Source organism: Tursiops truncatus, chromosome 20, assembly GCF_011762595.2.
Source record: "Tursiops truncatus isolate mTurTru1 chromosome 20, mTurTru1.mat.Y, whole genome shotgun sequence".
Taxonomy (NCBI): Eukaryota; Metazoa; Chordata; class Mammalia; order Artiodactyla; family Delphinidae; genus Tursiops; species Tursiops truncatus.
Window position 1 is genome coordinate 13,373,007 of NC_047053.1, and position 23,201 is coordinate 13,396,207.

The following is a 23,201-nucleotide window of genomic DNA, read 5'->3' on the forward strand; positions in this document are numbered from 1 at the left end:
AACACGGTTACCGTTCTCCACATTGGTTTCCCCATCTCTTTGGCAGAGACGTTTAACGGATAATTTATTCCTTTTTCCTGACTTGGAATGTTCCGTCTCCCCCATGTTTGATATGCAGGACCTTCAAAATTCTGGGGCAGGGTGGAGAATATGAGGCTGAGGCAGTGGGGGGTAGGGGACATGACACGGGGCTCCATGGTATGGAAATAATGCCTGGATTCTTTGGTGCTGATGAGCAGATACCACAGGGCACAACATACCAAGAGCTTGAAAGGAGACGATGGGAAAGGACGTCCCAGGACTCGGGTTATGGTGGCTACTCATTCACCCTATTTCTTCACTCTGCTCCCTGTTCTGTCATCTGTGGTACATGGGCACAGTGTTGAGCTAGGAGTGGGCTTAAGCCGCAAGAAGACTGCTATGCTATGTTGCGAGAGCATGTTTTGTTGGGAGGGGTATGTGTCGTCCAAGCACCAACGCTGGAGGTGGGGTTCGGGGGCCACATTGCCTAGTTCCCACTTGGTGCCTATGCTGTGCAAAGTTTAGAAAAAATAAACCTCCCCAAGTGACAGTCAGCTGTCTTGTTTTTTTGTTTCCTTTTATAGACAAGGGCCACAGCCATGGAAGGGGGGGGAACAGCCCCAGATGACAACTGAGCTCACAAAGACATCACAGAGCAGAGAAGCAGCCAGCCAACGACTCATCCCTTTTGGGTTCGTCTCCCTCAGCTCAAGCATCCTTGCTCACTGTGTCTGCGATTTCAAGCAGGGGGCCAAGCCTCAGCTTAGAGGTCTCTGTGGTGCAAACTCAATCCCATTTCTAGTCCACTCTAATAAACCCCACTCGAAAGGAATAAACCCAAGGAAGTCGGCAGTGTTGACACCTGGCCTCGGCACTTATGTCAGTGGGAAAGAAACGCACCAAGGAGACACTGCGGAGAACATCCCTGGACACAGCCCAGTGCAAATGCTGTTTATCCAAATACTCCTCCGGCAGCAAGGGAAGAAGTTTTTCTTCTTCCTCCCCCTCCAAATGTTGCTGTTAAAACCCGAACCTTGGCTAATTTGCCATTCGATTGCGCTGCCACCTTTTTCCCTGCACGGCAGCTGCGATCGTAAATCTTCCAGGTCTACTAACAAAGCTTTTAGGCTCATAAATCTTTTGACTCTTGCCCTTCCATCCTCAAGAAAACACTCTGTGTGTCTGGAGGCTGAGGTTTTTCCTCTAATTCCCCAAAGGCTGAGTCTAGGATGGTTCCGTCAGTGACGAGCGCTTGTATTCTGCCCACGCCTGATTTTCAGATTGAAAATGGGAAAACACCAGGGAGAAGACTGTCCCGATAGCTTCCCCAAGAAGGAGGTGTCACTAAGTGGATTCACCCGGGCTCTGCCAGCAGGCAGGGAGGAGGGGCGCCTCCCCCTCTGCAGTGGCTTGAGCCCCCGGACCACTTGCTTGGGGACCTGGCGTCCCTGAGATTTTCCCATCATGCCGCAGCAGGGCTGCCCCACTCTGCCTAGCTCTCATCCTCAGAAGCGGACAGCCCCAGCACCAGCCATGCCTGCTTCTCTGGGGAGAGGCCAGCTTTTTTTTTTTTTTTTCCCCCTGGCTCACTCTTGGATGGATTTGCAATTTGACTGTCACCATGGAAACTCAAGAGTTTTGGTACATGAAGGTGGGGGGAAGTCTTCCCTTTTGGAAAGTCTTTCCTGACTGCCTCAAAGAACATGTGGCAGCTGCTGGCTTGTGGAGATACCTTGCCTGGGACGGTCCAGGGGACAGGCAGGATGCTGGCCACTGGACCTCACAGCACTGCACCGGGATTTGGGGGACCTGCTTCCTGCCTCTGCTCTGCCACCATCTCTCTTTGTGACCCTGGGGACACCTCTCAGGGCTTCATCACACACAAAAAGAGGCCAACCTAGACAGCCACTCTGGGTCTGAATCCTAGGATTCAACTTCAGGTCAGGTTTGTTCCATCAGTGGAGAGACCCCAGTGCCCCACTCTGGTTGAGAGGCGGGGAGATGTGACTTTTGGGCCGCACAACATCTGCCTGCCTGGCACAAGGACAGCCAGCAGCCTGTAAGCTCGGGAGGCCCTTGTGAGCATCTGCGGCTCTGCTTGGAGGCTCCCACAGCCCCAAGAAATTACGGGAATTAGAGAGGAAGAGAGATATTTTCAGCAAATATTCTGCCAAAGGCAACGCAGATGGTGGAAAATTTTGCACACTAAAAGCAAAAAAAAAATTTTTTTTTTAATGTAAAGGAAAGATAAGGCCCTGGGGAATGCAGAGACGTCCCCAGTTAGCCTTACCCAGCCCACCAGGCGGGCACAGCTGCAGAGAAGAGTCACAGAGCTGTCCGCGTGGGGACAGGTGAGGGCTGCCCCACCTGGAAGCAGGGCCAGGCTTGCAGCCTGAAATCCCACCAAGATGCCTCCCAAGTCTGGGGCTCTGTTTGGTGGCAGCAGGAGCGAGGTGCAGGGGTGGGAGAGGCTCTGAGTCACACAGTGTCCTGGCTCTGCCACTTCCCAGCTGTGGGACTTCGGGTCGGTGTCTTCACCTCTCTGTGCTCAGCAGGCCCACCTATGAAATGGGGTAATGACGGATCCTTTCCTGGGTTGTTGTGAGTGTTAACAGAGATAACACAGGCAGTGTCTGGCACATGGTAGGTGCCTGATGAATGGGAGCTATTTTATTTGATGGGGGCGGGTGCATCCTGAACTCACGGCCCACACCATCTGGCACAGAGCTGGCCTCTGCACTCACCATGTTCGGTGCCCGGGCCAACCTCACAGGGGTGGACTCACTTTTTCCGGGGAGCTTAGATTTCCAAGTTGTGTTTCATAAGACATTGGAGGCACTAGGTGCCTTCAGAGGCTGTTTGGAGGCCGAGCTGGGATTTGAACCCAGGCCTAACTATTGTAGGAATCTCTGCGCTTTCCTCCTCACCCAGGATGCAGGGCACCCCATGGTCTGGCCTCACCCCAAGGGCTCTGGTTCCCTGCAGGCAGGTCAGTTCATCCTCTGTCTCCTCAACATGCCTTTTGCCGCCAGAGGCAGGGGCTGCCATGTGTGTGAGAAAAACGTCTAGTTCACTCCCAACATCTAGGGTTGAATTCTAGCTCTGCTTTGGACACTCCTGGACAAATACCTACATCTCTCTGAACCTCAGTCTTCTCATCTGTAAAATGGACACAATAACAACTACCAATAAAATAAGATCAAGAGATCAAGTAGGACAAAAGGCATTGCAAGTCTAAAAAGCTATACGAGCCTATACATATTTTTGAAAATTAGATTCCAATTCATCCTCCAGGAACCCATCCAAACCGTGCCTCTGTTGGAAAATTTCTCCAGCCCAAGGATGGAAGACAGGCCCTCCTTCACTCTCCCCACAACTGCTGGGGCAGCTCTTCTGGCCCCTCTCAGACAACCCCTGGCATTGCATTTCTTTTCCTACAAACACCTGCCTCGACTTCCCCAACTGTACCAGGAGCCCCTTCAGGGCACGGTCACGTCTTAATTGGTGTCTGGCTCCTTCCCTCAGCCCCCATCACTGGGCCTTGGGCCAAGCAGGCACGCAGCAGGAGAGAACGCGGCACTGTGCAGAGACAGCAGGACTGATGGTGGTCAGCAAGGTGGTGGCGAGCCAGCTCGGGCTGGGCTTTCCACCAGGCAGGCGCCTCCTTGCAGCCTCTCCCAAAAGGACACTCAAGTGGGATGAGCGAGCCAGGCAATGGTGGCCTCAGCCTGAGCTAGGCACAGACTAATGCGGGGAGGGGCTGTCGGAGGCTGGTTGCCATGGACACGGGATGAGTGGGCTCTGGGGAGAGAAGTGCACTGTTCATGCAAAACCTTCTCTTCTTCCAAACCCCAGGCCCCAGGATGGGCTCTTCCTTTGTTTTGGAAACTCCCTCCAGGGTCCCAGAGAGTCAGGGTCTGGACAATAAGAAAGGTAGTCCCAAGGCCAGGGGGCCTGTCCTCATAGGGATAGGCTGGGTGGAGCGAGAGAGGCTCAGAGCCTTCCTCCCTCCCTCCCTCCTGGACTCAGAGTCAGGAGATCCGGATGACCCTCCCTGTCCAGCTGCCTGATCACCCTGGGCCTCATTTCCTCATCTCTGAGGTGGGGATAGTCACAGGACCACCATAGAAGGAGGGGTGAGGGAGTGGGACCCTGGAGCTCTCCCTCCTTGGTCCCCCTTCCAGGCTGCCACCTGGGACCTCAGCAGGGACAGCACAGACCAGGCCAGAAATTGAGAGTTGGGGAGTGGAGGGTTTCCTGTGCTTGCTTACTCATTTGCCACTGATTTTAATTAACTCCTTCCTTGGGGCCTGCAGACAGACAGGAGGTACCAGATAACAAAGATGAATCCTCAGATCAATAGTGATGTGGTCGCCAGCACTGAAATCCTGTGGTCCTGCCCTGGCTGGAGGAGCTCCAGATAGAATGGGAGATGGACGGATGGAAGATAAGAACAGCTCCTTCCAGGGAGAACATGATACTCTGCAGGGGAGGTGGAAAGTGTTCAGGGAAAGGAGAAGTCAGGAAGGACTTCCTGGAAGAGGTGGAATTTAAAGATGGGCATGATTTTGGCAGATAGAAATGCTGGGACTGGGGTGTGCCAGGCATCCCTGACAGAGAACAGGAAACACAATGGCCAGGTGGTGGGCTTCTCCAGAGCCAGGATAGGCTCAAAAGGAAGGCTCCGGACTCAGGCACCTATAGGGGCCGAGGGGCTGGTCTGGCTTGGATGTGCTCTGCACTATTTCTCTCTGGCAGGTTATTGCTTCTGATTTGTGGCAGAGATGAAGCAAAGTGGGTGCATACCTCCTGACAGTTCCTTTGCTGGGACGCAAAACGCATCTTCATCCACTCCATGACGTCAGTGCTGTCTGTCTGTCCTCCTTTAGGTCTCTGCGCCTTTGACCTCATCTCTTTGTGCCTCTCTTGTTGATGGTTTGAAAAAAAGCTCTCTCTCTGCCTTTGCTTCTCTTGTCTTTCTTTCCCTCTCTTGTGTGTCTTTGTGTCCCCGTGTGTTTTGAGTCTTCTTGGGTTTGTCTCTTTTTTTTTTTTTTTTCCCGGTACTCAGGCCTCTCACTGTTGTGGCCTCTCTGGCCACGGAGCACAGGCTCTGGACATGCAGGCTCAGTGGCCATGGCTCACGGGCCCAGCCGCTCCGCAGCACGTGGGATCCTCCCGGACCGGGGCACGAACCCGCGTCCCCTGCATCGGCAGGCGGACTCCCAACCACTGCGCCACCAGGGAAGCCCTTGGGTTTGTCTCTTGATCCCTATTTCTGTTTTGGTTGGTTTCTCTCACTCTCCAGTCTCTGCACATGTCTGTCCCTCCGTCTCTGGGTCTCCGCCTCTGTCTATCACGTCCCCTCAGGGTCTGGCCTCAGGGTGTATCCCTCAGGTTCCCTCACCAGGGCTGGAATCTCAGTCCCTGCTCAGGCCCATGGCATCTGATCTCAGAGCCTAGGTGGGGGGCTGGGCTGCCAGCTTTGCCCGGACTCCATGTGGACCCCAGGAGCAACTGAGACAGGGGCGGCCCGGCCCCTCCTTCCTGTATGGAGATCACCGGACAGACAGCTTCTCCCAGCCTCTGCCGCCACTCCTGGACCAGCGAGCGGAAATCATCCTGGCCCCATCCGTGGGGCCGGCCTCCACCCTGTGATGGACAAGAGGCCTGGGGAGAGGACTGCTGAGCCGAGTGGAATAGGCACTGTTACCTCTGAGGGCTTACTGGAGTCAGGGCAGGCGGGCCCAGATGTATTCACTTCACCAGGTCCCCAAAGGCCGAGAAATCTAGAGTGGGCGGAATTAAGCTGCAGGTCCACACGGCGAGGCAGGTGGGCGGCTGGAGAGGGGTGTGCTGTATTGCACTTGGCGAGAGTTCTGCGGTCATCTGCTCAGCTGCAGCCGGGCTGCCTGGGGGTGGGGCCTGTTTCCCCAGTTCAGCTCAGTTGGGGATTGCAGGGTTGGCGGGGGCAAGGAGTCCCAAGACCTTACCCTGCAGCTGGAGTCATCCAATCAGCTGAGGGTGCCATCGGGTTGGGACAAATTAGCAGCGACAGCCATGCCCCTGACCTCTGTGGTGTGGCTAATGAGGGCCTCCTGCTCTTGGAAAATCAACCCCCAGGCCAGCAAAGATGCCCAGGACAGGCAACAGGGCCGCAGGGGGCAGGGGTGGGGTGCAGCGGTCGGGACAACGGTGGCTCCTGGAAGCTCAGGGCTTCTATTCTGGGGGTGGTCCCCTCCATTCACACACGCCAGCACCGAGCTAGCGTTTGGCTTCACCAAGGGCTCCGAAGGTCAAGACAAATTAGTAACGCACGGGCTTCTCTTTCAAAACACAGCCACGCAAGACATGGCCAGGCCTCTGTTTCCCTGAGACTTGGGAAAAGGGCAGAGTTTCCCGAACACCATGGGGATTTCTTGTTCTGCCCACGCCGAGATTACAATGTAAATTATCTGCCTTAGTTTCCTCTTCTACGAAATGGGACAACAGTAGTCCCCCCAGCACAGGTGTCAGGGGATTACACAAATGCACAGGGCCTGGCATGGGCTGTGGCCCACGGCAGCTGAGGGCTGAGACCTGCCTCTTTCACCTGCCCAGACCAACAGGCACGTGGCACCCAGGCCCTCAGCTGAGCCTGGAAGAACGGTGGCCGCACAGAAGACTGTCAGTGTTCGCCCAAGCGGGGCTCACAGTGGGCTCGGGCAACTCAGCACCACCACCCCCTCTCCTGCCCCCGGTGGGATGGACGGCGTTCCCAGCCCTAAACGGCTAGTGGGAGCCACAGCCAGGACTGTCCAGCTATGACTTGTTTTTGTTTATTTATTTTTTGGACCCAAACAGCAGACCTACACCATGAAGACCGGGGTCAGTGGCTTTCCGGGTGCCGGGCTGGACACACAGCACCCTCCTCAGGTGGTTCAAAAGCAGCCTCTCCTCCCTCCCCTCTGAGCAGTCCTTTCTGCCTCACATCTGTGTGTGTTTGGTGGTTTCTATTATATTTATCCATTAAAAAAGCCCAGGTACTTCCAGCTGCCCAGGACTCTAGAACCCATGCAGGGTGTAAGACGAACTGAGGCGGGGAAGGTGATAGTGAAGCAGTAGAGACAATCCCGGGGGCAGGACCGTGAAAGGAAGATTCCGGAACTTCATAAGCACTTAGTGACCGTTTACCACAAACACAGGGCACGGGGTGGGGGGAGGGGATGGGATTTCACTGGCAGCACATACCCGGTGTGTGTGTGTGTGTGTGTGTGTGTGTGTGTGTGTGTGTGTGTGTGTGTGTGTGTGAGAGTGTGTGTGTGTGTGTGAGTGAGACGGGGCCACTGCTGAGATGGGGCTGGTCTTTCCGGTAGACACAGGCTCAATGTACAGTCTGGGAGCTGCTTTACCACCTGTAAAGTCTCATCCCCTTGGATTTGGAATCATGAGATATGAAAGCTGGACGAGAATGGACTTTCTGTCTCAGTCTCCGTCACCCCCATCCTCCTCATGGGGAAACCAAGGCCCAGAGAGGAAGAAGGACTTTACAAAACTAAAGTTTTCCTGCCCGGGGATCCCCTATTAAAACACAGGAGCTCTGCAAGGCCTGACCTCTTAAGCCCTTATTGGCGAGGCCCTGGGGGCGACAGCGGTGGGTCACCTCCACAGAAGGCGCAGAACCACCGTGGGCGGGATTTGTGGGGTCAGGGTAGGAGAAAGGACGCCCAGATGTGCCATGGTCAGGCTCCTGTCTCCCACTGGTCAGGTGAAGGGTCAGTGAGTGAGGTGGGCTGGATATGAGAAGCCTTCACTTCCACAGAGACGTGCGCCCACTGTTTTTGCAACAGGTGTCCCTGTTGGTCTAACTTCTAGTCTCTCTCTTTCGCTGGGATGTGGAAACTAGAACTATTTCACTTTCTCCTTAATAACCCAGCAAGGGTGATGATCAAAGAGCGTGAGAGACAATAGGGAGGGGTGGGGACTGCAGCAAACCAGAGACTGCAAGGCCTGCGTGAAGGGGGAAGCTGCCACTTAGCCTGTCCAATTTTTTCAGGGAGGGGCAGTATGCCAGACCTTCTGATTTTCAAAAATGAAGCCAGAACTCCATATTCTTTTTAATGAACATTCGCTACCTTTAAAAAAGTTGTCGATGAATTTAAAGCAGTGAGTCGGATCGAGTCACTGTTCCATCACTTAGTGACCTGTGACGCTGGCAAATGTCCAACCCACCCAGGACAGATGGCATCCCACCTCCAAACGACGAAGACCTCCTGCTCTACTCTGCCTCCTTCTCCAAGCCTCGGCCAGCCTGCCCGCCGCCTGCCCCCTACAACACACACTCCCAGCTGCTCTGAAGGCTGCAGGGAGTTCATGTACCACGTTCAGCCTGGTGTGATAGAAACGGCAAGTTCTGAGTCTGCTGGGGAAACACTGGGGGTGAGTAGGGAGTGGGGGAGAGGGCAGCTGAGCCCCCGAGGAGCTTCCAAAACACTCATTTCTCAGGAACAGAGAAAGAAGGAAGGCGGCATAGCAACAACTGGCTCTGGGCAGTGAGCAATCCTGTCTGAAAATAAAACATTTTACAATCCACAACCGTGGCTCATTAAGAATGAATGGATCTACTGGTATAAATAGCGTGCTGCCTTAAGAAGTCAGGAAACAGCATATGCGTTTGATGGAAAAACGGCTGCCGCGAAACTGCTTATTAGCTCAGTCGGCTGCAGCTCTGTGCTAAGGAGACAGAGGTCTCGGGTTCAAAGCCATGTGGCTTTCTCAATCTTGGGCCATAGACTGTGTCCCCATCCCCCCAGCCCTGGTCACAACATGGGGTCATAACTCTGGATACATAGTAACAAGCCCCATAGTAAGCTTCCCCCAGTTTCTGAGCCATAGTATCCTTACTATAATATCCAGCCTCTGCTTGAATGCTCCCAGTGACGGGGAGCTCACTGCCCTGTAGGATACAAAACACCCAATTCTGTGATTCAATGGCTATTGAGCAAGAGATACAAATTTCTCCCTGCTCTGTCCCAGCTCTGCTTTTGGGGAAAGCAGCCTCAATTGGGCGTAATGGGCCACACCATCTATAATGTCTGACAGGTTACAGGCTTGATGCATAAAACGGCATCCTGAGCAGGAGGGAGTTGGGCCAATCGCGTCCTCCCCAAGTGTGGACATGGGTCCTGAGAGTGGGGGCAGAGGCTGAGACTGAAGGGCATGCAGACTCGCAGCTGAGTACCAGCTGCTGGACGGGCAGAGGCTGGGGAACGGAGCTGATCCGAGAGTTCCCTGAGAAGCAGAAGAAGATGCTACCATATCCCCCCATCCCCACAGGCCTCGAAAGCCTACCTCTCCATCCCTGCTTCTGGGAGAACTTCCTCAGCAGCCTGGCAACCAGAAACCCTTGAACCAAGTCCGAAAGGGGAAAGCCAGTGTGTGTGGCGATTTGGGTAACAGCTTTACTCCGAGCTACTCTCAGAGGGGAGGAGAGTGGGCTGGGATGCAGAAGCCTGCATCCCAGGCCCTCTTAGCGGCAGTCTATGTGACCTTGGGCAGACACCCCACTCGTCCTCCATCACTTAGAGCCAATTTCACGTCCTTAGCTGCCCCATAGGCTGTTCTGAGCATCAGATGAGATAATGGCTGTGAGTCAAGGAGCTCTGGCTGAGGCCAATGCAGTACCAATGACTCGGCTTCTCCAGGGGGACAGGAGATGGCGGCGCAGGGGCGGGAAGGCTGGCTGAGGGTTCATTCAGGAAGGGCGGCCCCAGGAAAACATTTGCAGCTGAGCTGAACCAGACTGCTTAACCCAAACAACCTCGAAGCTTGCTTTCACTGGACTGCAAACAGAACCACAGTTCGGGATTTTAAAAAAAATTTTGTTTAAAACCTAGTGAACCAATAAAGTGATAATGAAACTCTGATTTTTCTTAAAACTACCCAGCTGGAAAAAATCCAAAACCTCGAAGTACTTTTCCAGAACAGACCTTGAAGTGACCAGTGTGTCGTTCTGTTCAGTTCCACCCAGGAAGCCTGTCCTCTGCTCAGGGGGATGACGGAGGGTGGGAGGAGGGAGGGTTCCTGTGGAGGGTCCTGGGGAGGGATTGCACCCAGGCCTCAGAGGGGAGGGGAAAGGGAGTTTGCCTCGTGGCTACTGGGCGCTCAGGGCACCTGCCTGTGTTCAGCTGGGGCTTTTTGGGGTCTAGCGGGGCGGGCAGAATGGAAAGGCCTCCCCAGTCCGGCCAGTCCACAGGGCAGTGATGAAAGCTTTAGATGGCGATGGGCCCCCGGCCCCCAACCCCTGCCTGGCCCCAGGCTCCCTAGAGAGGTGAATATAGCAAAGCCTCACAGATCCAGGAGTCGGTCTCCCAGGAACCTCGACTCTCTGGCTCCCATCTGAGAAAAGGACACACATCCTAAAATACCCCCGGAGCGCTGTACGGACCCGAGACTTGGGGCTTCAGCGCTGCCCCCACCACATCACAGGTGTACAGCCACAGCTGGGAAAAGCGGGGCAGGCCAGCCACAGAGCAGACCCAGGGCAGTGCTGTCTCCCAGTCACAGCACTGGGGACTGAAGAAAATAAGCACCATCACGTTAAGTGTCCTCGGCCTTGGAGGCAGAGAAGCACAAAATCCTATCTGAGAAAAGCTGCCACACATAACGACTTCAGTCAGATCAGTTCAGCTCTCCATCAACAGGGCATCAGGCTCCTCCAGCGCAAGTACCAGCCTGCTTCTACTATAATGCAAGGCTGCAGAAGGGAAAAGCTTAATGTTCCAGCCTACTCTTTAATCTTTCTTCTTTTCCTTATAGTGATGGCTGGAACTGTAGCAATCATCTTGTGACCGTGAGGGAAAGAGCAAGAAATATCAAGACATCTGTCCTGACGTCACTGAGCTGCTGAACCAAAGCTGCAGTTGCCTCCTCTAAGCTTTCAAGTATACGAGAAGGGCTTCCCTGGTGGCGCAGTGGTTAAGAATCTGCCTGCCAATGCAGGGGACGTGGGTTCGAGCCCTGGTCTGAGAAGATCCCACATGCTGTGGAGCAACTAAGCCTGTGCGCCACAACTACTGAGCCTGCGCTCTAGAGCCCACGAGCCACAACTACTGAAGCCCACGTGCCTAGAGCCTGTGCTCCACAACAAGGGAAGCCACTGCGACGAGAAGCCTGTGCACAGCAATGAAGAGTAGCCCCCGCTGGCTGCAACTAGAAGCCCCCGTGCAGCAACAAAGACCCAACGCAGCCAAAAAAAAAAAAAAAAAAAGAAAAGCATGTGAGAAAAAAAAAATGTAATCTCTTATTACCCAAATATGCCAGATTAATATCCCTACACCCAGCAAATATCTTTCCACACACTGCCCGAGGGTGGGAATCCAGCTGAGAGGAAAGATGCCTGCAGAAGGGGTGGGTCCAACTTGAAAGAGATTAAGACCTAAGAGCCCACAGTACTGGTTCCACTATTTACACCTTATATTTCTCAAGGGAACAAAGAGGCCTGGGAGTACACAAAAACTGACTATATTTATTGCTGCCATAAACTTGGAGCAATGACCTGCCAAGGGAAAGCAGCGTGGAGCACGCAGTCCCGTTGGATTGACTGGCTGGGAGGGTGGAGTCCTTTCCCCAGAGGCAGCCAGGTCGGACCCAGGGTCAGTCACAGGAGGAACTCAGGTCACACTGTTTCCCTACCCCATCCTGGAGAAAGAATGACTGTCCTGCTATGAGCAAGCTCGTTGGGGGCTCACCAAGGGGTCTGCACGCAAATCCTGGACCAAAATCAACACCCAGTGTCCACAGGAGGGAGAGCATAGCCAACTCAGGTAGTCAGCCTACCTGTCCTGTAGGCGCCAGAGTATCTCTGAGTTTGACACAGAGGAAAGAAACACTTCTAATCTTTCTCTAATACATTCACTGTGTTATTTCTAACATTTAGATCTTTAATCTGTCTGCAATGTGTTTCTGGATACAGATGGAATGGGATGGAAATCTAATTATGCTAGCCCTGGTGGATAAATAAACGAGTTATTTTCCCGTTGAACTGAAAAGCTACCTATGTTTAGCTTCCATACATCCTTAGGTCTATTATTCTTCTATTCTGTTTCACTTATCTATATAAATATTCTATTTATTCTGGTGACAACACTACACTGTTTCTCTTGACTATAGTAACTTTAAAAAAAATTGAAGTACAGTCGATTTACAATGTTTTAGGTGTACAGCAAAGTGATTTAGTTATACATACACACACACACACACACTCTTTTTCAGATTCTTCTCCATTATAGGTTATTACAAGATATCGAATATAGTTCCCTATGCTATACGGTAGGTCCTTGTTTATCTAGTTTACATACAGTAGTGTGTATTTGTTAAACCCAAATCCCCAATTTATCCCTCCCCTCCTTTCCCCTTTGGCAACTATAAGTTTGTTTTCTATGTCTGTGAGTCTATTTCTGTTTTGTAAATGAGTTCATTTGTATCATTTTTTAAGATTCCACATATAAGTGACATCATATGATATTTATCTTTGTCTGACTTCACTTAGTATGATAACCTCTAAGTCCATCCATGTTGCTGCAAATGGCATGATTTCATTCTTTTTTATGGCTGAGTAATATTCCACTGTGTGTCCTTTGATAAGATTCTATAATTTTCTCCATGTTTGACCTATAATTCTTTTTTAAAATTTGTTTCTGGGCATTTTACAATTTTTGTTGCAATTATGAATGGATTTTTCCAGTTCTAATTAGTCAGTATAGAGTAAAACTGTTGATTTTTTGGTGTAAACTATTGATTTACTCTGTGTCCTGTCACTTCCCAAATTCTCTTATTAATCCTGGTGGGTTGTTTTAATAGACCCTCTTGGGTTTTCTTGGTATACAATACATCACCTGCAAATAAGAGAATTTTTTCTTTTCCAATAGTGACAGATTATTTTATTTTCTTGCCTTGTTACATTAGTTAAATACTACAGTATACTGTTGAATGATGGTGATGGAGGTATTCTTTTTTTTTTTTTTTTTTTTGCGGTACGTGGGCCTCTCACTGTTGTGGCCTATTCCGTTGCGGAGCACAGGCTCCGGACGCGCAGGCTCAGCGGCCATGGCTCACGGGCCCAGCCGCTCCGCGGCATGTGGGATCTTCCCGGACTGGGGCACGAACCCACGTCCCCTGCATCGGCAGGCGGACTCTCAACCACTGCGCCACCAGGGAAGCCCATGGAGGTATTCTTGACTTGTCTTTTGATAGAACATGGCTTCAGTGCTTTATCAGTTAATATGATATTTGGTGTTACATTTCTGCTTTTTGAGTAATTTTATCATATTTAAGTATTTCCTTTTATTCTCATACTACTTAAACTTTTTATTTAACAGATTTTTTTTAACCTTGTAGAAGAAGACATTTCAAAGCAAGATAGGAAACCTATGAGCCACAAAGCAAAAGAAAGACATACTTGACTTCACAAAAATGAAAAGAAATTGTTAACTGGCGAAATACTATAAGTAAACACTAAAGTCAAACAAAATATAAAGTCAAGGAGAAAAAGGTTTGCAACCCATTTAATACCCCTAAGGAGCATCTGCAAATCAGTAAGAGAAAATAAAGAACATAATAAAAAATGAGCGATGAGTTTGAACAGGCAAGTTTTAAAAGAGGAAGCTTAAATAATCAATAAATAATAAGACATGAAGACACGTTCAAATGTACAAATCAGAAAAATGAAATATCATTTTTCTTCTAGCCTACTGGCCAAAATGATAAACACCAAAAATATTCATGGCAGGCAAGGATGCAGGTATAGGTGAGTATAAAAAACTATAACAGGGCTTCCCTGGTGGCACAGTGGTTGAGAGTCCGCCTGCCGATGCAGGGGACACGGGTTCGTGCCCCGGTCCGGGAGGATCCCACATGCTGCGGAGCGGCTGGGCCCGTGAGCCATGGCCACTGAGCCTGCGCGTCCGGAGCCTGTGCTCCGCAATGGGAGAGGCCACAACAGTGAGAGGCCCGTGTACCGCCAAAAAAAACCAAAACCAAAAACAAAAAAAACGGTAACATTTTCAGAATATAGTTTGGTAATGTCTATTGACATTTAAAACACACAACCCGTTTTTGGAAACCTGCCCTACGGAAATAGAAGCACCATATACATATAAGGATGTTTCAGTACCGCCTGCAGTGGCAAAAAGCCAGAATCATTTGAATGTCCATCAATAGGTGAATAATTAAATCACAATATATGATATGATGGGATTTTACTCAGCCATTAAAAAGAATAAAGTAAAATCTATGTGTCTATTGACCTGGAGGGATGCCCATGATATTCTGTTAAGTGAAAAAAGCAACATGCAGAGTTATGGGTAAGAGGCTATTTTTGTTGTTAAAATAAAAACGGAAGAAAACATAACCCTGTATCAAGTATATGTTGGTAGGAATAGGGAGAAAGGGGTTTGGAGATGATGGCAGGAGAGATTTTAATTCTTCATAGACTTCTGAATTGTTTAACTTGTTAAAAATTTATCAGGTACGCTCATGTAATTAAAAATTAACCAAGACAATTTAAAGGAGGAAGAAAAGGGACCTGCCTCAAAAACATCAATACATTTCACTTGATCGCTCTGTGGCCTGCAAACTTCTTGGCTTCTATCTATTGATTCCCCTTCCTCTTCCAAGTGAAGTGAGCTGGGATGGCGGGGGAGAAGCTGGGAGACACAGGTGTACCTGCCCAAGAGGGAGGGAGGGAGGGAGAGAGAGTGAAAGACAGAGGAGAGAGTGTGGCAGGGGCCGGTGACGGGGCGGTCAGAGAGAGGGAGCTGGTGTCAGGATCAGCTTCCACATAAGGGAGCAGGGACTGTGGGGCTAGCCCTGGAGACAGGGATGCGGGAGGAGAGCTGCCTCAGGAGAGCAAGGTGGTTTTCACAGCCTCTTGGGCTGTCCACCAGACCCCTGACCCAGGGGAGCCTGAGGTCCTAATGAAAATCCCTCCATAGGCCTTTCAAACATCCCGGAGCAGGTGGGTAGTTCATCCCTTCATTCTTCCACTCAATCACCTGATAAGCGTCTACCTCGTGCCTCTCCCAGGCTACATGCTGAGGAATCGGCCTGTTCAGGACAGACACGGCCCTGCCTGCAGACAGCTTCCAGCGTGGTTGGGGGAGCCCACACCCCAGTGCTGGTCACTCTGTTTCTGTCTGGCCCAAGCTCAGTTGGGGCTGAATGGGGTGCTACAAAGGCCAGGCTTAGCACACAGGCTCTGATCTGGACCACAGACCGCAGCTCTGACCCCAGCCTGCTGCCTGACACCCCACACCACTGATGACGGGGCTGCAGATGGCGAGGGGAAGCCACTTTCCAGCGGCCTCGTGCTCTGGGGGCCTGGGGGGCTTCCAACCCAGTCTGCGGAGGGAGACCGAGTTCACACCGGGGTTGGGGGGACCTCCACGTTGCCTGGCCCGGCCTCACTGCAAAGTCAGTTAATAACGGTGCCAACTCCAAGTGTGTGGGCCGCTGGCCTCCTTGCCTACATAATTAAAAGGGCATCTGTGTGTCTGCATGGCTGACGAGGAGACAAGAGAAGGTCCTGCCCTTCCCTAGGGATGTGTGTGCGTGTGCGTGTGCGTGTGTGTGTGTACGCATGCGTGCTCATGTGTGCCGCACTGGTGCTGGAGCAGACAGGGCACTGAGGCCCCTCGGGGTGAGGCCTCAAGGTCTCTCCTCCTCAATCTATGGGAAACAACATTCTAGACGCACCAGTGTCCCCCAGCTTCAGCCTCCACAGCCGTATCTCTTCCCTCGGTCTGAGGGACACAGATGCACCCCGACCAGGCTGGGGCAGGAGAAAGCCCCGGCGCTGAGGGTGGAAAAGGGGCTCCCCCCGGCCGTCCGCTGCCCCCTGACTGCCCAGGTTGCACCTGCACTTGCCGTGGTCGCCACCGAGGCTGCTCTGTGGCAGTGATGGCAGGGAAGGTGAACTCACGGGAATTAGAAGGGCAAACAGAGAGAGCCCAGGAGAATTAGGCAGGAAGGCTGGCTGCAAAACCCCGAGTGATGCCGAGAAAAAGTATCTGGAGAACAGACACCAAGCTGCTAATGCCAGTTATGTCTGGAAGGGCTGACCTACAGGGGATTTCTACCTCGACATTGTATCATTTGACAACTTTCAAAACTGTATTAATAAACACGCCTTACTTTTGTAACAAGGAAACCAAAGTCCAAATGACAAGAAGATAAATGCCAGGTCATAATCCAAACATGGAGATGTTCGAGAGCCCCTCAGAAGCAGATGCCATGTCTACTCTCTTGGGTCCATCGTCCCCAGTAACAGGATAAGCCCTCATCCCTCTGGCTGCCGTGTCTCATGCAGGACCCTCAGACCCTGAGTCTTGGGCTGAAACTCCGACATTTCAGGGCAGAAGGAGTCAAAGCCGCAAGGGCAGGACCCCACCTTTTGGTTCCAGCTCTGTCACACCGAACTGAGAAAATCCCTCCTCTTCTCTGGGCCTCAGGCTACTCATCTATAAAATGGGGCTACAAAATACCTGTTCTGTCCACCTCCAGAGTCTGTTGTGAGACCAGGAACTTTGAAAATAAAATCACAAGCACTAAAGCATCATGCAAGCAGTGGAGAGCCGTCCACCACCCCAAGCACCGTTATCATGACCCATGGGGCGTGTTCCCCTTCTGATGGTGGCCACTTAGGACACACCCACATCAGTGCAGTCACCACAAACACCAAGGGGCCCTGGGCACACCGTCACTTTGCTTGTTAAGACCAGGGAAGCCAGGAGTCCCCCTTCCTGAGACATAGACAAGCACTGAAAAGAGGTGGTACAGACCTGCCTTAGAAAGATGCATTTTCATACTTTGCAAAAAACCTCAAGTGGCATCACATTTCTGCACAGATCCCTAGCGCTGTCCATGGCATTGCTGCCCCCTAATTAGTGCTTACTGGTGAAACGGCCCCCGGGGGACCCTCCTGATGCAAGCAAGCACCCTGCTGAGGACCAGCCACCCACGTGGTGCAGGCGGGGAGCCAAGGGCACAGAGAGGGGCAAGGCCCAGCGTGAGCCCCGTGGAGGGGTGGTGGGCCCCGGCCTGGTGCACGCGGCTTGGTTTGCCGATGGCTCAGATGTGGGTTGCCATCCCGGAGACGGCGCGGTGGGGACTCACCTCTCTCTCGGGCCCACGTGTAGACGCGGCTGCTCTCAGTACTTCTGGGCTCTTGCTCTGCTGGCTCCGTGGGCAATGGTCGGAAGTGGGGGCGATCGGCCTGGCCGGGGGTCTTCAGGGGCAGGATGTACTTGGGGATCCCTCTGTAGAACCAGGCCCCCGACCTCTTCCAGACCTGGAGGGGGAGACACCTGCTCAGAGCACAGGATGCAGAGCAGTCCTCCCCGTACCCTGCCCCCAGCCGGCCCCGCCTCCCAGAAGGCGCTCAAGAGGCCACTGCATTCCTCCGGGCTGCCCCTTCCCCTCGAGACTCTGGGCAGAGCGACGAGAGGTCAGGGGACGAGCTGGGCTGGCCACGGCCTGGCACTGACCATGGTCTTGGAGAGCTTCTCGGGATGTGATTATCTCTGTGCGGGGCACAGACGGGCCCCCGGAGTTTAGCGAGAGCCACAGATTAGAATTCAGAGCAGCGAGTGCAATAAGGTTCCTGAACCCTTAACGCCTGCTTCAGAAAATGCCAAGTGCTCTGTAATCTCTTTCCTGATGAAGGAAATGTGTTCAGGGTATTTATAAGAAGAGTGGGAGCGTATGAAGGAAGGAGGTGACCTTTTCTGAGAAGAGGAAGCCTTGGCGGCTCAGAGCAGATGTGTGGGTTTGAATCCTGGATCTGTCATCCCGCAGCCGGGAGATCTGGACGCATCAACCTTCGTGACCCTCAGTTTTATCATCGGTAGGTGGAAGGCAGGAACAGTGCCAGCTCCCAGGACGGCCATGAGGGTCAGGCTTGCAAGTGAATGTCAATTCCCATAGACTGGTGCCAGGCGCAGAGCAGCCACTCGGCACACATGGTGTCCGCTAGCGTCACTGTCACCCTCCTCCTGTCATCTGACAAACGTGCACAGCTTTACAACCAGGGGACCAAGGCTCCTACTCAAAAGGGACAATTTAAAATCAAAAGGCCAATCATCAAAAAATCTACAAACAATAAATGCTGGAGAGGGTAGAGAAAAGGGAACCCTCTTGCACTGCTGGTGGGAATGTAAATTGATACAGTCACTGTGGAGAACAGTATGGACTTTCCTTAAAAAACTACAAATAGAACTACAGCATGACCCAGCAATCCCACTACTGGGCATGTACCCTGAGAAAACCATAATTCAAAAAGAGTCATGTACCACCACGTTCATTGCAGCTCTATTTACAATAGCCAGGACATGGAAGCAACCTAAGTGTCCATCGACAGATGAATGGATAAAGAAGATGTGGCACATATATACAATGGAATATTACTCAGCCATAAAAAGAAACGAAACTGAGTCATTTGTAGTGAGGTAGATGGACCTAGAGTCTGCCATTTTTCTCTTTTCAGAAAGAGAAAAATAAATACCATACGCCAACACATATATATGGAATCTAAAAAAAAAAAAGGGTCTGAAGAACCTAGGGGCAGGACAGGAATAAAGACACAGACGTAGAGAATGGACTTGAGGACACGGGCAGGGGGAAGGGTAAGCTGGGACGAAGTGAGAGAGTGGCATGGACTTATATATACTACCAAATGTAAAACAGATAGCTAGTGGGAAGCAGCTGCATAGCACAGGGAGATCAGCTCGGTGCTTTGTGACCACCTAGAGGGGTGGGATAGGGAGGGTGGGAGGGAGACGCAAGAGGGAGGAGATATGGGGATATATGTATATGTATAGCTGATTCACTTTGTTATAAAGCAGAAACTGACACACCATTGTAAAGCAATTATACTCCAATAAAGACGTTAAAGAACCCAAATCAAATCAAATCAAAAGGCCAGAGTCTGCCCTGATTCTCTAGAGGACAGTGTTTCCCAGTCCCCAACTCCTCTACACCAACTGGATCTGTGGGCTGTTAGCAGGGACCAAGCCAAAAAAAAAAAAAAAAGAAAGAAAGAAAAGAAAAAAGAAGAGCTCTCCATCATGTCCATCAAGAAGCACCAAGTTAAACCAAGCTCTGTTACTGCAGGACTTCTCAGAGCCTTTAATATACCAATGTGCACAGGGCTCTCCAACAGAGCAAAAGGACAGACGGTTCTTCCCACCTGGAACCTACCCAGCAAGTTTTCCTAGAGGAACTCAACCCTAGTAATGGGTCTGCAGAACCTTAACTGTAGCACTTACTGTTCCCTCGTGGAGTGAGGTGTATCTATTTCTCCAAGTAGACGGCAGTCACCTCCTTATGCTCCAGAGTGCCAGGCACTGGACCACTGAGTCCAAACACTGTCCTGGGCACGAGTCACTCAGCCCTCCCTCCCAGCTTCCCTGTGCAGAAGGGCCTGCTTTTTTTTTTTTTTTTTGCGGTACGCGGGCCTCTCACTGTTGCGGCCTCTCCCGCCGCGGAGCACAGGCTCCGGACGCGCAGGCCCAGCGGCCATGGCTCACGGGCCCAGCCGCTCCGCGGCACGTGGGATCTTCCCGGACCGGGGCACGAACCCGCGTCCCCTGCATCGGCAGGCGGACCCTCAACCACTGCGCCACCAGGGAAGCCCGAAGGGCCTGCTTTTGCGTGTGGCTCTCGAATAACGTAGAGATGAATGCTTCTTGGAGCCGCCTTGGAAAACCCTTTCTGATCCTCTCGCAGCCCTCCTACGATATGTAGATATTTCTTCGAATCAGTAATACATGCACATGATCTAAAATTCACAAAGTGTGAAATTAAAAAGTCTCCTTTCCCATTCCCAGAGGCATCTGGTGATAACGGTTCCTTGAGGAAGCTCTATTATTATTCCCACTTTCCAGATGGGAAAACTGAGGCTCGGACAAGTTAAGCAACTTGCCCAAGGCCAGCCTGCCATTCTATTGGCCTCTACTCCACACTGAAGGTTCCCAGAGTCTCATCCCAACAGTCTACAGATGTGAAGCAGGGGCCTGCTAAATTGTGGTTGAGCAGGGGGTAAATCCTCAGCGGGTCAGACATCACCATCATGGATGCTAAGTGTCTAGATGCCTAGAGGGCAGGGAGGGGTCATATAGGGAGAGGAAACAAACACAAACAGCCGCCACCAAGGCTACCCTGTCCTTGTAGAGCTGCTGTGCGGCTCCTTAGACCAGGTGTCCAAGCCCAAGGCCATAGGGGGCTGGTGAGGGGCTCACTTGGCCTCCCTCTGCTAAGCGAAGGCCTGGGCATCCATCGGTGCTGGCTTTGCCTGCCCTCCCCTGGGCGTGCCAGCCTCCTGCCCCCAACATGTCTGGGCCTCGGGGGGACCAAGTGAAGCAAGCCCTCGAAAGCCATCTGGGCATGGTGGGGTCTGGGTGGGCTTAGGACCCGCATTGCACTGCCTCTCTGACCCCCACCATGGACGTTGCTTTGCCTTTTTCCCCCTGAGAAATACATACACATCGTGCAAAATTAGGACAATAACAAAAAAGCAAAATGAGGAAGGTCACACAGATAGAGCCCTGCTTAACACTGTGTTGTGAATTTTCTTACACCCTTTCCTGGGCATATATACAATTCAGTTTTCCTCCCTCCCTCCCTCCCTCCTTTCCTTCCTTCCTTTTTGGAAGAATAGGGTCATGTAGATGCTATTATATGATACTTAACTATATATCACAGCAGTTGTACTGTGTTCATAAGTAACGGTCTCCACATGAAAGTATGGTTCTATAGTTTGGATTTATTAAACTTAATTAAATCAACCCGCCACTGATGGGAGTTTAAATTGTTTCCAATTTTTCACTCTTCTGAACAGCGCTGCAAACATCACTGTGGCACACCCATCATCAGACGGCTGTCGGTTACTGCCTTAGGAAATATCCCAGGAGTGAAACTGCCGGGTCAAGGGATATATATACATAGATGATGACGTATAGCGTACACAGGTGATGACGTGTATCGTCAGACTGCCCTCAGGAAGAAAAGTCAAATCCCCAGCGGGGCACTAAGTGACTTCAGGGCAGGGACCCCACATTACACTCTCAATTGTGTTAAAATACACACACTATAAAATTTACCATCATAACCCTTTCTAAGTGTACAGTTCAGTATGTTAAGTACATTCACATTGCTGGGTAGCCCATTTCCAGAACTCTTTTCATCTTGTAAAACTGAAACTTTACCCATTAAACAAGTCCCCAGGCCCATCTCCCCCAAACCCTGGTGACCACTGTTCTATTTTCTATCTACGAATTAAGTGGAATCATAGAGTACTTGACTTTTTGACGTACATACAGTATTCGTTATTTCACTGAGCATAATGTCCTTAAGGTTCATCAACATGTGTCAGAACTTTCTTCCTTTTTCGAGGCTGAATAATATTCCGTTTTATGTGTACACCACATTTTCTTTATCCACTCATCCGTTGATGGACACTGGGTTGCTTCCACCTTTTGGCTGGTCCTTTATTTTTGTCTGTCTCTCCCACCAGAGTCTACCAGCCGGGAGGGAGGCCCAGGGTGTCTCTGCTCGACACTGGATCTTTAAGCTCCTAGCACACGCCTGACACACAGTAGGGGCTCCGTAAACACCGGCTGAACGACTGAATTGGCAGCCGTGGCTTGTTTGCTGGAGCGTGACCCAATCCATATAGTCTGTCGCCTTCCTGGGGAAGTGGCCGGAGGGTTTCACCCAAGTTCTTGTAATTAATCAAGTGGATTTACCACTTCAGATTAAAAGGGGGATAAAGAGGGAGTGCCTAGCAGGGCGTGCCAAGGTGCACATCCCTGACCTTGAACTTCAGGGCACAAGGCAGCCACGTGCTCCCAGTCTTTCCTCGAGCACCAGTGAGACCCACAGCCCCGGGTGCCCCTGCCCACCCTGGCATATCCCAGCCAGCGGGCCCCATGCCATCAGCTTCATTTCCTGTTGCAACGATCCACCTCCACCCCTACCACCCACTTAAAAAACACTGATCAGTCAAGTGCTTTTGGAAAACGGGATAAAGAGCACAAGACCCAAAGTATTAGGTTGAATTGCATGAAACTACTGATATTCAGCCTTTGTGTGTGTGTGTGTGTGTGTGTGTGTTCGTTCAACCATTTTTGACCTATAAAAACCCCTGTCAGTTTCATACAATTCACCCCGATATTTATGCGCAGCAGGGGCCATGGCCCCACGGGTCTGCCAGGCGTGCAGCGCCTCCCTGGGGTCTAGAAGGCAGGTGAGTTCATTGTACCGGGGCCTTGGTCTGTCCGTTTCTCTCGTGCTGGCGCTGCAGTTCAGGTGGAAGGCCGGATACTGCTGTGATGGGCAGAGACCAGACCAGACTGGCTGGTGATCCCGGACCAGCTGGAGGAGCAGCGTTTTCTGAGTCCCCGAGGCAGAGGGACGAGAGCACACAGGTGCATCACTAGGTATGGGGGGCACACCGTGTAGGGGTGCATTCAAGACACTGTCGGGTGTTTTGGAAAAATGCCTTCCACGTGGGAGAGTCAAACTGGTGAGGCGAGGGGTGAGGGACCCCCAGTTCTGAGCAGCCATCTCCCCTCCCCCCACACCAGTCCCGGTATGTCCTCAGACCTTCTCCCGCCTTGCTGCCCGCCGCCACCCTGTAAAATGCAGTAGCTTTTAATCACGTGATTTCTGCTGTGGGCATCCAAGCCTATCACCCACAGCCTGGCATCAACGCTTGACTCGCTCCCCAAGAACAGCGGTGGGAAAAGCCCTCCGTGGAAATTAACCCCCAACCATCCTGTCTAGGGCCGCGGATGGGGAAAACCTTTGCTTTTTGGAGAAGCCGTGTGATTCTGCAAAGCCACGCTCTGCTCCCCACGAGTGGTTCCCTGTGATAAGGCCAGCAAAGCAGCTAACCTTGAAAATGCCATTTAATGAGAAAAAACCCACACAGCCCCCATGACACTTGCGGGAGGCCAGGGTGTGGGGTGGCTTCAGCCTTAAATCCTCCCCTCGCACCGCCTCGTGCGCGCGTGCGTTGCTCCGCCTCGCGCGCTGTGCTCCGCCTCGCGCGCTGGTGCTCCTCTGCCTTGAGGTTTTCATTCCAATTTCACCTCGCTGCCAACCTGACAGCAGATACTGATGGATATTAGCCAAGCTGTTCCCAGGGA

General features: G+C 51.8%; 1 protein-coding gene across 16 annotated transcripts in view; it reads right to left on the reverse strand.

The window, feature by feature from the left end:
- RPH3AL (rabphilin 3A like (without C2 domains)) overlaps window positions 1-23,201 on the reverse strand; it is a 169,876-nt gene that overhangs the window by 16,310 nt on the left and 130,365 nt on the right. For 10 of the 16 annotated variants that reach the window (XR_012328452.1, XR_012328446.1, XR_012328444.1 and 7 more), the window contains one exon: window positions 17,170-17,344. The exons of the other annotated variants lie outside the window; for them this stretch is intronic. Coding sequence is in view for 4 of the 10 variants with exons in the window: in XM_073797258.1 (XP_073653359.1) it covers window positions 17,170-17,344 (175 nt within the window). In the remaining 6 variants the exon portion in view is untranslated. The remainder of the gene's footprint in view (window positions 1-17,169; window positions 17,345-23,201) is intronic. 16 annotated transcript variants of the gene reach the window in all.